Below are 14,735 nucleotides of genomic sequence, written 5' to 3' on the forward strand. Positions count from 1 at the left end.
GGATGGGCTGGTCTTCACAGGTGAGCCCTAATAACACATACACAAGTTAATCGGACAAAATCAGACAGGCGTTGTCCAAAACTGACGTCAAAATCTGTAAAACTCACTTCACTGGTTATTCGTCTTTCAATGTAGGCCATGAACTGTGAGCTAAGGCTGACTGAATCCGCTCCTCGACGGCTCCGCCTATCTTCCTCATCATCATCACCTGTACTGCTGTCGATAAAGTCTATCTGTTCAAGCTCTGATTCCACTAAAGACAAAGAAGACAAGAAATCAGTTTGGATGAATACACTGATAAATGTGTCTGACTATAGGATGTTTACATATAAAAAAACATTTTGAATAGTTTTGATTATTTTATAGATGTACTTTATATTTCTTACATGTTCCATTAGTAATGTGTGAGCCCGTCCTCAGCTCCTCTTGCTCTCGCTCTCTTCGCTGTCTTTGCTCTTTGGTAATTTCTGCAACCCTCAACGGCAAGTCAGAAAACTCATCTGATGGCTGTCAGAGGATTGGCAGAAAAATATCAATAATTCTGCTCTCATTAAACTGAAAATAATGATTTTGGTATGATGAAAAGCACTTACCTCATTGCCTGACCACCTCTTATCTCCACTGTCCACACTGTTGAAACCAGAATCCAATGCTCCGTACGGCCGGCCGGAATACAGATCTTCAGCACTGAGATGATGAAAAATCATCATAATTATAAAAATGAATCAATCATAATTAATCATTAGCATCAACAGTACTTCTCCTTCTCAACAACAAGCATTGTTGAGTAGTATGTGCAAATAGTGCTAGCTAGAAGTACAGGTCAGTTTTAGGGCCTGCGTACAGTGCACCGCCAAATATTTGTAACCGTGCATACTTTGTACACATAGGTCGCACATGCACGTACAGGAGAATGTAGTATGTAGCCCAAGAGATGCAATGCATTTTGTCGCAATGTGAATGCTTCTAATGTCCGTGTTAACGTACGAGTCAAATCAAGTCAAATTCACCCAAATTCCCTGACTTTCACAGACCAAAAAACATGATTATGCAATCACAATGATTCAATGCATAATCAGCCAACGTCTGCATAATGCGAGGGAGGCATTTTTTATTTGTTTTTAAAAATATATATATTTTTAAATTGCAGATTTCTGTGCAGATTTTCTATGTTTTCATAATCCCCGCATTTTCGTAGCAAAAAGTCATATATATTTTAAGTAAAAAAAAATGTTGCATTTACTTCACACATGTGCAGCCATGTCCCCTGTTGTCATGGGAATGTTAGGAAGTGATGTAATTACGTGACGTGAACATCAATGAAAAGCTGCAAACAGTTTTTGCAAGTTCACGTAGTTTTTGTAAGTTCCCGCAATTTCATTGCATAAAATTGCATATATATCGGGCATATTCCATCACATTTTTAAAAAACGTGTCGCAAGATCAAGGATTTTTTGCCCGCAACAATCAAAAATAAGGAGGGTTAAATGTGTGAAATTATTTAACAGTGCCAATAAACAGCTGTTTAAATGGTAGTTAACGGAGGCTTGGACCCAGAAATGGTATTTCTTATGTCACAACAAGTTAACAAGTGGATTACATTTTAATAAATGGAAACTAAAATTTTAAGAAACAAACAAAAATCTCTATTTTATTATCTCTAATATCTCTAATCTCTAATATATTTAGTCCCCAAACTTTTAATGTCTGGCAAAAGACCTTTTAAAATTCCATGATATTCCATGCTTTGCAAGGCTATGGGTTCGACAGTGTGTGTACATTCGCGTACACGTAAAAAAAACCTATACTCCAGGCTTAACTCAAATCTCTAGACTGTGTTGGTATTGTATTACTAATAACTAGGGCTGCAAGTTAAATTGAAACTTTGCAAATGTGCATATTTCAATATGCATATCGCACTGACTTAATAATGAAACACTTTAAATCATGAAAATCTGACTTTTTCCATGTTTAAGTGCTTTAATTGGGTCCCCAGTGCTTCTATCAATCTAGAAAATGTGAAAAAGATCAACCCAGTAACTTAGTTTTGGTAAACCATTCTCTGCAAGCATGTGAAAAAATAGCTCATTGAAATTTGCCCCCCCTTGTGATGTCAGAAGGGATAATACCGCCCCTTAATCTGCACTATCCAACCACCGGCACTGCCATTTAGTGCAGATCAGATCATTTGCATTTAAAAGGACACGCCCAAAAACCTATCTATATGTTATTTTAAGCTAAAACTTCACATACGTACTTTGGGGACACCAAAGATTTATTTTACTTGTGAAATGTCCCCTTTAAAAGTAATGCACAGTAAAAGCTTTAGGTAGATACAGATAGCAGACAGACTGGTAAAAAAACAAAATTATGATTTCTTCTCACAGAAAGAATGTAAAACATGTATGTTTGTGGTATATAAAATATAGTTTTAAAATTTTTTATATAATTAAAAAACATCTTACAACCTTGATGTATTTTCGCATCGCAGATCGTATATGGTGTTATCTAGCAAGTTAACCAATTTATTGCACAGCTCTAAGACACTTTGAGCTTCATTTTCCAGGTTTCAAAATTATTTTAAGATAAAAATTTAAAAAGTTAGAGAGGCTGAAGTACACTGTAATAAAACATTTTTTGCATAACATCTTTTTTTAATACTAAAAATCTTAATGATAAATATGTTTGTAAAACCTAGAAATGCAATGATGCCAAAGCCACAAGTCTAAATAAGTTATATTTTACGTTTGAAGTCAATAGGCCCAAAAATGAGGTTCTTGCAAGAATTTTGTAAGACTAGTGCCTTTTCTAAGTGCCAGTCAGACCCAAAATAAAAGTCTTTTGTTTCCATGCATACACGTTCGTTCATATTATTGTTTATCCTTATATAAGCGTATAAAATGCCGGTTCCACACAAGGAAATAAAACGTCACACAAAGATCGTTGGATTCGTTATCTAATTGGCTACACGTTCTGTCTATCAATATTTTCCATGAAGTCATTGGAGGAATGAGCGAGTCAGATGACGTGACGATATTTGACAGCGCTGTTTGGATATTAAAGCAATAAACCCCGAGAAGCAGTGGGTTACCAGTGCATTTTATAACAGCTAAGGGGCGTTGTTAGGCACGACGCGAAGCCCCCTTAGCTATTATAAAATGCGCAGCGTAAAAAAAACTGACGTCTTTCCGCCCCCGAGCTAGTGCGCGTCGAGAGGTTAAATCAATAAGACGTGTCAACCTATAGAGCGTTTCATCGGGCGCACGTGCAGTGACGCGATAAGCCTCTGGTCCGAACTTTACTTCTGGTTTCTATTTGTTTAATGTTCTGAGTAGTTGCTGAAACTGAACTCTTAAACAAATACTTCGCCGAAAATAACAAATGTTTGGGTTCCTTTGTAATCTACGTCTTGTTTATTTCCTTGTTATATAAATAAAGTACTTTAAAAAGACTTTGTTGTTATTTATTCTTCGCAGAGTTTACCTTAATTTATGTGATGACCACGAAAGCCGCGTGTTTATGTTGTTACTGCTGAAACCGTCTATAAAAAAATTACTTTCACATTTATATCTCATTTAATAAATAAGTTATTTCAATGTTTACATTTTTTTTATAAATGTTCATGAACAATGAATGTACTGTACCAGACAGGTAAGAAAGACTATTTTAAAGGGCAAACACAACGCTGCTTATATACAAGTTTTTAATCTCAGTTTAAGTTTTTAATCTCACATCTCTACATTTTAACTCCCGTCGCCATCCTGTTTAACTGCTTTCTCTCTTCATACCTGCATTCCAAACAATCCAAACTCTCTCTCTCTATTTCCCTGTCTGTCTGTCTCTCTTTATCTATCTTTCTTCCCCTCTTATCTGAAGAATCTCCTGCTTGGTGTCCTCAGAGAGACACAGATGATAAACACTGGCTCAGATAGATGCGGGTGCAAGAGAACGCAAGGGAGGAGTTCGATCAACATTAAAGTCATTTCCAGATGAGATCAGCTCACAAAATCTTATGAACTGTACAATGTCATCCAAAAATGTTGGAAAATCACATCGGAGATGACACTGCATATTCAATCTATCTTCTTTATAAATTTGACAGAGATTAAAAACATTTTAAGTAACTAGCTGTTTGTTTTGTGTAGTGTTCTCACCAGGAGCCGAAGGGAAGTGGTCTTCTGTCAAAATCTGGAAGGTCTGACGCTGCTTTACACGCCTCCATGTTCAGATATTTAAATATGTGGATCTTTCCCTTTATACAGATCTAGGACACATCAGAAACACATCACTGAACATAATCCTGAAAAGCAGGATTATTGTAACGTGCATTTTCATTATAACATCATGTTGACTAAGTTACCAAACATCTATTTAGTAAATATCAGTAAAGCTAATATTGTTACCTGTGCAGGTGGGCTCTGAAGAGGGTTGTTGTCAAGAATGATGCTCTGCAGGTGTCTGAGATTGCGGTAGCACACAGGAATCGACGTCACCTTGTTACAGGAGAAATCGAGCCGTACCAGTGGAAGGTCAGCCAGCTCTGTGACAAAACGTGCGATATGGGAATGACACAAAAATCCAAGAAAATATCAACCGAATCATTCAGGTGCAAATGTATGCGTTTCTAACCAGGAGGAAGGCGAACGAGGTGGTTTCTGCGAATGTTAAGGTCACGCAGAGCTTCCAGCTGACCGATCTGAGGAGGAAGGGTCTGGATCTCATTACAGCTGACATCCTTCAAGACACGGAAAGAGAAATTTGAGTGATGTGTGGTAATAAAATGATTTAAGATGAATGTAATACCCATCCAGATGAGGGTCACATACCAGTTCAGTGAGCTGTCTCAGTTTGCCCAGATCTTCGGGCAGAGATACCAGCTTGTTATTGCAGGCGATCAAAACTTTGAGAGGCAGACGGCACAGATGAACAGGAAGAGTGGACAACTGGTTCCGACTGCAGACACGAGAATGAGAAAATATTTAAAGCCAACTGGACCAACAATGGTTTCATTTTTGATATAGCAAAATGTAAAAACATTTGTACTTTTATGTATGTTATATCAAGGCTTTATGAAAATTGTACAACACTCATGTATTTTTTCACACATGCATACACACACAATAAGGTCATTACAAAAACTTCCAGTTTGCATTTTTATAATTTAACAAAACATAAATCGCAAATCTTCATTCTGAGTAAAACAGCTGCACTCAAGCTGCCATGGACTTTATTTATTAAACATATTAAAATCCTGATGATTCATGTTATCCAGCAGGATCTGAGACCGATCCAAGAGCATCTTGTCTGCTTCAATGAAAACAAAAACATCTTTTATACAAAAGTTTACATGGTCTGCTTCGAAAATTTGTTGCATATGATTAGTGGTTTAAAAAAGTGCAAGAATATTAAAGACCACCAAATTGCATTGCTAAAAAACAACGTTATTTTGTGTATTTGGTATAAAACAATGTGTTCGTGTGGTTTATGGATCAAAAGCACATTGTTTTCCACATATATTACTTTTTTTGTAGCTCTGTGTCCCTGATTGGCCAGCTAATCTGTATGTTGTGATTGGCCTGAATACCTCTGACGTAAGCCGGAAATGTGAAGCTCCACCATGTTTGAAAGATTCGCTCATAATGCAATGCTAACCGGAATTAATTTACAAGCTGTGAGTCCAAAGCGGGAGGAATTATAATAATGTCGGTCTTTACTACATCTGTGTGTTGGTTGTAGTCCAAGAAAAGAGATTCATGATGAAGACAATAACTCGCACAATCGTTTACTTTGGGGTTTGTACCTTTTGCATATCGTTAACATGTACTAATACACACTTACACAGCAAAAGAAATGTAAAAAAAACGTGAATTGGATGATAGGTGCTCTTTAAATATTTCTCCTTTAAGTTCAAATATTTTTGCTCTATAAATGTTTTTATAAAACAGTTAGTTACCGTCCTTGATTCTGATTGGTCAATAGCTGTGGTTAATTTATGATAAAACACATTTATGATCCCTGCACCCCATGATTCTGGGTATAACTGCGCAGCACCATTAGTAGTAAGACTGCACGATTATGACAAAAAATTATAATTGGTGATTATTTGCCTTGAAGTTGAAATTGCGATTATTATTGTTGACTATTAATAGATTTTACATTGAAGTTTTAAAATGTTTTATAACTTTATGTGAAGCAGCTGCATGGTAAATCAGAAACATCCAAAAATAAGGGGGCTTGCACACCAAAGCTTTTATGCCATTTTTTTCCTGTGCTGAAAGCCGGCGCTCTATGTTTTTTCGCGCTCAGCACTGAGAGTTGAAAAATATTCAACTTTGGATGAAAAGCTCAGCTCGTCAATGTCAGCTCTCACACGGCCGTCCAATCACAGTGAAGGAGGGGCGGGACAAATATCACAACAACCAACCGGCACATCTTACAGTGTCTGATAAAGCAGAAATATCACTGCAACCAAAAAAGCGGTCAGTCGGCTGAAATAAAGCTGTCCGCCGGGTGTTTTCAGATGCGTAAAAAGCTTTGGTGTGCACACCCCCTTAATAATATAATGTAAATAACAAATAATTATGGGAGTTGTGTCCAAAAAAAAGGCTAAAGAACACATCAATGTATACATTTTAAAATCTCTATTCACCACAAACATACTACCGAAACGCACCAAAATATGCCGAAATGGGCAGCTGTAGTTGAGGCTTTCGTCGATTATGTTATTATTGTTTTACCGCTGATTGTAATCCTGATTCGTTTTTCGATTAATAGTGCACTCCTAACCCTTAGCAATGTAACTATATGTGAAATATCCAATTACAGTTTACCCATTCGGTCAGGGACTATTTATTAAGTCTTTTAGTGATTGTACTTTACAAAAATAATCAAAAAATGTTTGCTTTAATATTTGCACTGCAAGGTAACGAAAGGTACTCGTGGCTAGTGTCGATTTGTGAACAAGTCACGGCTGAAGGGGTTGCATTAATTTGTTTCTAACAACACCCTTCAGCAGTGACTTATTGCTTACATACATGCTTGATTTTTTTTACAATCCAAACTTTTTGCTTATTTTTATAGAAGTAATTCCAGATTTTACTGTGCTCTCAGAACTTGTAAACTTGTAGTAACAACTTGCCTATAACCTTGTAAATATCACTCTCAGCTGTAATATTTAACTATGAAAATGTTAATTATAAACTTTAAATGACTGATGTAAAAATATCCTTTGTGTGTATTCTAGGGCCCTACGATTTCCACAATGCAGAAAACCCGGACAGGATCACAGAATCGAGACATGAAAAAGGAATTTACTCTATTATGTGAAATTTAATGGAATTTGGCACATTTTTTATTCATTATTTTTGTTTTTTAAAAATTATAACTTATTTGTGAATATCAGTTTGATCAATTATAGATATTCATTCTGAATAGAGAAAGCCATGTCGAAGAGAAATTTAAATTTAAGACCCCCCTTACATACACTGAGTTAAATGCAGAGGCTGGCTCTAATGTACTTTAATAGACATCAAGCAAGTTTTTATCTCTGTTTTTATTTAAACTGTTCACTAAATTTGACAGCACTTTTTCTGTTAGATTTTACTATAAAATTATGTAGGCATCACCTAAATATTAAAACACTACAAAAATGCAAACCATTAATAAACTGTTTTTGAATTGTATAATAAGTTTAATCATTCTGATTACTTGTATTAAATTTTTCAATTTATAGAATCCAGAAAAATTAACAGAACAAAATGGAGCCCAAAAAATGAACTCGGGGGAAAAAATGGAATTTCAGAAAAAAATCAAATGGAATTCATAGGGCCCTATGTAATGTTATGAATGTTATGTTGTGTCCGTGATGATTACCTGATGTTTAGGTAGGTGAGGGACTGTAGGTTTATCAAACTTTCTGGTAGTGATCGCAGGCAGTTCTGGTACAGGTTCAAATTCTCCAGCGATACAAACATACACACCTCCACCGGCAGTTCTGTCAACCTGTTTCGTGACAGATCTGTGGCCAGACGATGAACGGATAACAGAGAGAGAAAAAAAAGAGAGAGAGGCAACGATGAGTCAATGAGAAACAGGCGTGTCTATACACATGTCTTTAGTTTTGCTCATGTAAAGCACACATGTGTGATGAGCTCTGGATGTAGGCGTCTGTTTCATGAACGACACTAAACAGTCTGAAGAACATCTGCTCGACTTTCCAATGATGTTGGCAGATTCTGAAAGTGACACAAGGGAAACCATTTCTGATAACCATCCAATAATACGCCGTTATGATGTAATCATCCATCTACAGATGTCACCAAAACACGTGACCTCACTTCCTGTACAGGCTTTGTGGAAAAAGCCCCTCAGGCAGAGATGAGAAAATGTTGGATTCTTTAAACAAGGAAACAGTTATTGGACTCGGCAGCAAGTCAGCGAGAACAACGGCTGTGTTCAACCCCATCTGTCCTCTCGTGAACGTTTACAGAGAGAAAAGTCTGACTTTCAAGGCATGCACAGAATGTGTCTGGAGGGTCACATAAAAGCAAATCTTGAAAAATTAAATAGAAACTATTAAAAATATGTATAAAGTATAAACTGAACAAGTTTTAAGTTTAATGGTTGTTGCTTTAGGTGAAAGAAAAACACTGAATCAATTCAAAAATATGCTGCTTGACATCTTCATAGACTTGATTGTAATACAAGCACGTTTTGATGTTTTTGCACACACACATACAAAGCACAAACACTTATGATCAAGAACCCATGACCACCCAAAATAGCAGGCAAAGATAAGTGTCCATTTTTCTGCCTCTGACATACATAAAAGAGTCCAGTATCCTTTACTTGAGCTCAACGCTCATTACAACATCAGACGCTGGAGTCTAATCACAGCAAAGCGCAAAGATAAATCACACAACAGAAGCGTGAAGATGATGAAGATTTTACAAAAACTTCAGCCAAACACATGGCGTGATCATTAACGCTTTGCGTCAAACGTGAGGAATCTATGTGACATATCTGATGTCTTATCTGATGATACAAAGCAAAAATGGTTTTGAATGAACTAATCTAACCATTCATGGAGTCAAATTTGGCTTTTGTTCGAGGTTTGAGATCTGTTTTTGTTTGGTCTGTTTTTTTAAGAGAAATAAAGAATGCAGTTAAGGTTTTATGTAGTTTAGAGACAAAGCGAACATGACATTTTCACTGTGCTTGAAACTAGGACTGGGCAACATATCAAATAGTTGCATAGGCAATATAATTTTATAGGGAATAATTAACCAATATGGAGAACATCAACATGAATGACAACAAACGTTTGACAAAAATGGGCTGTTTACACTAGGGATTTATATGCAGTTTGGTCGATTGGATCACATGAATGATGCCAAATGGTATAAACCAAATGGGGTATAAATTAAGAGTGTTTTATTGTGCTACTTAGCTGTTTTTTTTTAGTTATGAAGGATTAAATCAAAACAAACCAACTGCAGTTTGATTGATATTAATTGGAATGCACAATAAAAAAAAATGAGATTTTAAAAAAATTTTAAGTTTTCTCGTTTTGGAATCAAACTCTTCAAATATATGTATAAAACTTAAACCAGTAATTTCTCCCGCTTGGGTTTTAAGAACTCATCCATAGACCATCCCCTCGAAGACATGAGGACAGAAGCGGTCGAAGGTGGACAAAAGAGACAGCCAGGTGTGAACTAGTGACAGACCAATATATCGGTCGGCCGATATATCGGACCGATTTTTGCTCTTTTGCTGCTGTGTTTGCCGGTTTTTCCGGGATTATTTACAAGCGATTGCAGGTCATGTGACTAAAAACAACCAACCTTTCCATGACAACTTCGAAAGCTTGGCCTAACAGCTGATCATAGCTGGACAAAGCGGGTTTTATTTCTCATATATATATTTGTAGTAGTAAAGTGCTAGAAATCAATATCCTCAGGGCTCCAGACTGCCACGAAATGGTGGCATTTTGCCACCGAAATTTGTGAGTGTGCCACTGAATTTTACATCCAGTCGCACATGTGCAACCAGTACATTTTGACCTTTTTTGCGATGTGACACTGAATTTGAAACAGCACATTGTACTTTCTGCATCTATCATCGAAGTATTTATTAGTAATACAGTGGAAATTAGTAGAAATGTAAATATTTGGTAAGCGTGTTGATTTACGATGTGTGCCCCTAAATTTTCTGGTTGCGCCCCTAATATTCGTTATTCAGTTGGGGGCCACTGTGCTCCTAGTGAAAAAAGTTAGTTCGGAGCCCTGATCCTTTGCTGATAGTTCCTTGTCATTGTGAAAAATGTGCAGTTCATGGTTCCATATAGCACCCTCACCTGTTTTTACTATTTGTTAAATATAGTTTTTTTAAGTTCATTAAAGTTAACTTTTTTTAAATTGAGACTTGTAACATTTGACATCATCGTGTCATTTTTATGATGTAAATTGAGGGAGCAAAACAGTATCGGCTCCAAATATCGGCTCAAGAAAATCGGCACCCTGTATCTGTCATCGGCTAACGCTGATGAAACAAAAATCCGTATCAGCATCGGCACTAAAAAAATCCATGTCGGTCAATCCCTAGTGTGAACAGACATGTGTCTCTCTCATCCACTTGTGATCCGATCGACCAAAACGCATCTGAATACCAGGAGTAAACAGGGCCTATATTTTAAAAGGCTTTTAGGTTTATATATACTTGACATATGTAGCCTGTATATCTTGTCTATCAGCCTAATGGAGGTGGTTGGTGTGTGTGTGCGCGATGATGGTTTTCCAATGCAAGCTGGATCTATATTTGTAACTGCAGCTGTGCAGAGATCCGGATCGGGAAGACAGGAAGAACTGTTGACTGTAACGTCTGCTTCCTACCCTGAGCTCTACCTAAAACCACCAAGACACCAAACTCACAAACCCACACAAACAGCTTGGATTCATTATGTATGACTGTAAAAACTGTTAGTCAGAATTGGACAGATGTGTTGAGTAAAAACTTTAGGCGGGAATGTACATGACAAACTGTATTTCATTCTCAAACATAGCATTTTTAAAAATTTCAATAGTTGTGTTATTTATTTAAAGGTGCACTGTGTAACTTTTATGAGGATATCTTGACAAAAATGCAATATACATAACTATATTTTCAGTGGAGTATAAGCTCTCTCTCTGCAAGGCATCATGATGCATCGAGATATTGTAATGAATTGAAAAGTTGATATAATAAACGTAATTATATTGTGAAACCAGTGACAATTCACAATCCTAATATCCAGCTCTTTTCATTCACCTAATGCTACATAACACTCATTTATTTCATTTCGATGCAAGACAACAGACCCTCCACATTGCAAAAATATTCAATTCATCTTCTCGAAGGATCTTTGCCAGTCTTTTCTAAATGACAATAACATGCTGTATTTCTAGCCTAATACTGAATTCATATGATTACTTACATCTACAGAATGCTGGTGTGTTGTGGGTTATTGAAAACAAGGTAAATGTAAAAGTTATATAAAATGCTTTGCATGATTTGATTTTGCCTGTTTTATCATGCAGCAGGTGAAAAGTCAAATTGAGGCATCTTTCGAGTCTCGTCATGTCCGGCAAGTTAAGTGCCAAAGTTTAATACGGTTATGTATGGTTAGTAGTTTGGTAAGATGTTTCAATCCCTCAGTATAAACGATAACAGTGATGCTTTAACAGGCAGTGCTAATAAACACAGAGAAAATTTACACCAAAACAATTTAGATAAAATGAGCAATGAATCTTTGTGTTTAGCATTGGTTCTGTTTAGCATGGGATGTTTTTTTCTGTTACGACCGCAATCTAAAATATCTATTTACTACAGTATAATTTTGTATTTGCAGTTGGACTCAAATACTTTGTCAAGAAACTATTCAACACACATCAAAGCATCACAACAAGCTTTCTGTGGAAGTGAGTGAGAAACAAGGAGACACGCCAGCATGTGTTTATGTGGTCACTGTGAACTTCACATGCCTGATTATATAAGACCTGGTGTGCTTACATTGTCAAACAAAGCACAGTTCCAGAGATGCATGTCATGGTCTTGTAGGACTGCAACCAGAAATTAGCAAATGTGAAGTGAGCCTGGCCCGAGTCACCTTGGTTCTCACATGTCACGTGCATTTTATCATGAGGTGTGTGAGAATCAATGCGATTTAAAAGTATCAACATATTGCCATGTTTGAATGTACTACTCAAAATTTTTATTTGGTTAAAAATTAGCTTAAAATATTAAGTGTATTTCTCACAAATATAGCATTTTACTTCCGAGGACATACTGTATATGTGGATGTATATACTTTTGGGAGCTTCCCATTTTAGTCCCCATAAAAGAAGATATCATGAAAGTATTGCAATATAAAACATTCATTTGTGAAGAAAGGATGTCTTATGGGTAATTCTCACGAAATTAGACTTATGAGGTGTCATGAAACATTTTGATAAAAAAAGTCAATGCAAAGTAAGAGTATCAAAAGAAGAAGCATACAGTTACAAACATCTCTTCATTTACTATTTTGCACATGATTTAAAAATTACATCATAAAAAACAATTTTGTTGTTTCTTCCACATTTAAGAGGAAAATTTTCATTACCGCAACGTGTCCATGACTGGATTTGGGTTCTTTGACATGGAAATATTTATAATTAAAAAATCTAAAAAATAAAAGCTTCAGTGCATGTTATACTATAAACATTAACAGTAAAGAAACATGTGATATTTGGTGATCATTGGTAAATGTAGAGACAATAATAAGGAATATAAATGTTTCCAAGACCAATGTTCTCATCCTCAGCAACAATTGTCAATCATTGTTTACAATTCTATTTTTTTTTTATTGTTGGAAGGGACATAATTGACTGTGACACTTAAGATGGCTACCAGGTAAGCAGTTCTTATTTTTTCTCTCCACATAAAGTTGAAATTGTGTTTGTCATAGTACCTAGACAACTTTTTGGTTCTTATTACCGAAACATGAGTTTGTAAATGATATATTTAATGTAATATCATGTTGTGGTAATGACATTTTTATAATGATGATAATCTAAAAAATGTAAATAATTTTATAGGAAATATTTTTTAATCCCCTAAAAATATGGTTATAGTAAATTCAGACCTTAATCTTATATGTGCAAAAAAATTGGCTTCAATGGCTTTTTTAAAAAATCTGATGCTGGACACCTTTTAAGTCTGGATTTCGTGAGAATCACCCTTTACATCCTTAACTATAGTTGACTATGATGTGAACTCAACTGCTTCATTCTCATTGGTTGTCGCTCATCATTTACATGAAGTTTAACTATTCTCAACTTTGTCGCAAAGCTGGACCCCAGCCAAAAGTAGGGCTGGGCATTGTTTAAAATCTTTCGATCCGGTGCCAATTTTGATACCTCCGTTTCGATGCCGGTTCCTAACGATACTTTTTCGATACCATGTTTTAAAATCCATTGAAACATTAACAAAAATACATTAAAAACACAACTTTTATTTTTCACCTTAATTAAAACAAATTCTGGTAACACTTCTCACTCAGGGTAACATTAATAAAACTAGTTGTGCTTTTTGGATAGGGGTGCGCCAGCAGACACACTTATCAGGTTTTTTTTATGAAAATAAGTAAACAAAAATAAAGAAATTAAGAATATAATTAACGCTGCTTTATTTTATGAAATGTAAAATGGTATTTAGCTTGGACTAACAGTATTTGTGAGTTCATTATAGCTGCAACTTTGACAAAAAGTTAAAATATTTAAATGGGTGACTGAGTTTTACTGGGAGGATTTGTATGCATGTTTGTTTTTTTGTAAACAATACTCAACTTCATAATTATCAAAATATTAAATACATTTGGGATTTTTAAAAATGAGTAGAAAATGCGTTCAATGTAATTTCATTCAAGTGAAATTAGCAAACCAGTTAAATGGAATTTTAGTTTTTTTAAAATAACGAGCCAGGCTTTGGGCTGCGCGTGTGCGTCAAGTTTAAACTATAGACTGTAAAAAATAGGTTTAAACGCATCGTCCATTTTGCGAGACGAGGGCATGAAGGCTTTGCGATGCGGAGAGACAGGCGCGAGTATTTCATAAGCATTGAGAGACACAAGCAGCGCGCGTGGGTCAAGTTTAAACACCTTGTCGAGATTGTTGTGGGAGATGCGCGCGCAAAGCCTTGTCATGCAGAGCCAGGCGTGACTAAATCAAGCAGAGACACAGGCTGTGCGCGTGCTTTAAATTGAAACCCCTCGTCACTTTAGGAGAAGCCGTCACGTAGTGGTGGACAGCCAATCGCCGGCGCTTTAGGTCCTTACACGCAAGTACAGGCTCACAGACACAGCCGCTTTTGGAATCAAAATTTGGCATCGAAAGATAAAAAAAAATTCGATACTCAAAGTATCGAAGTTTTTCATTCGATAGCATAAAAGTATCGACGTTCGGTACCCAGCCCTAGCCAAAAGGTTATCGTAAATCGTTAAGTTTCCATTGAACTGAATGAGATTGCGCCGCTCCGCCATCGCTAGTCGCTGGTGGTGTGCATGTAGCTTAACCCATCTGATTGTAAGCACACAAAATTAGTTATGCATACATTTTTCATGCACCCTCGATGCAAATACTTTGATCAAAATAATGCAATTAAGCTCATAATCGCAACAAGTATAATCATATTAAAACGTGACCTCGCCGATTTTAATT

The 14,735-nt window shown here is 36.1% G+C and overlaps 1 protein-coding gene across 3 annotated transcripts in view; it reads right to left on the minus strand.

Annotated features, from left to right (window-relative positions):
• The window catches only part of lrch3 (leucine-rich repeats and calponin homology (CH) domain containing 3), a 44,371-nt gene that overhangs the window by 20,299 nt on the left and 9,337 nt on the right, over positions 1-14,735 (minus strand). For all 3 annotated transcript variants that reach the window (XM_065283710.2, XM_065283704.2, XM_065283703.2), the window contains exons 2-10: positions 7,873-8,017; positions 4,827-4,953; positions 4,630-4,735; positions 4,404-4,540; positions 4,155-4,264; positions 594-687; positions 387-507; positions 108-253; positions 1-27 (exon numbers count right to left, since the gene is read on the minus strand). The exon at positions 1-27 is cut by the window's left edge and continues 50 nt beyond it. In XM_065283710.2, the coding sequence (XP_065139782.2) occupies positions 1-27; positions 108-253; positions 387-507; positions 594-687; positions 4,155-4,264; positions 4,404-4,540; positions 4,630-4,735; positions 4,827-4,953; positions 7,873-8,017 (1,013 nt within the window). The remainder of the gene's footprint in view (positions 28-107; positions 254-386; positions 508-593; positions 688-4,154; positions 4,265-4,403; positions 4,541-4,629; positions 4,736-4,826; positions 4,954-7,872; positions 8,018-14,735) is intronic.

The sequence above is a fragment of the Paramisgurnus dabryanus genome, chromosome 9, assembly GCF_030506205.2.
Source record: "Paramisgurnus dabryanus chromosome 9, PD_genome_1.1, whole genome shotgun sequence".
In the NCBI taxonomy this organism is placed as follows: Eukaryota; Metazoa; Chordata; class Actinopteri; order Cypriniformes; family Cobitidae; genus Paramisgurnus; species Paramisgurnus dabryanus.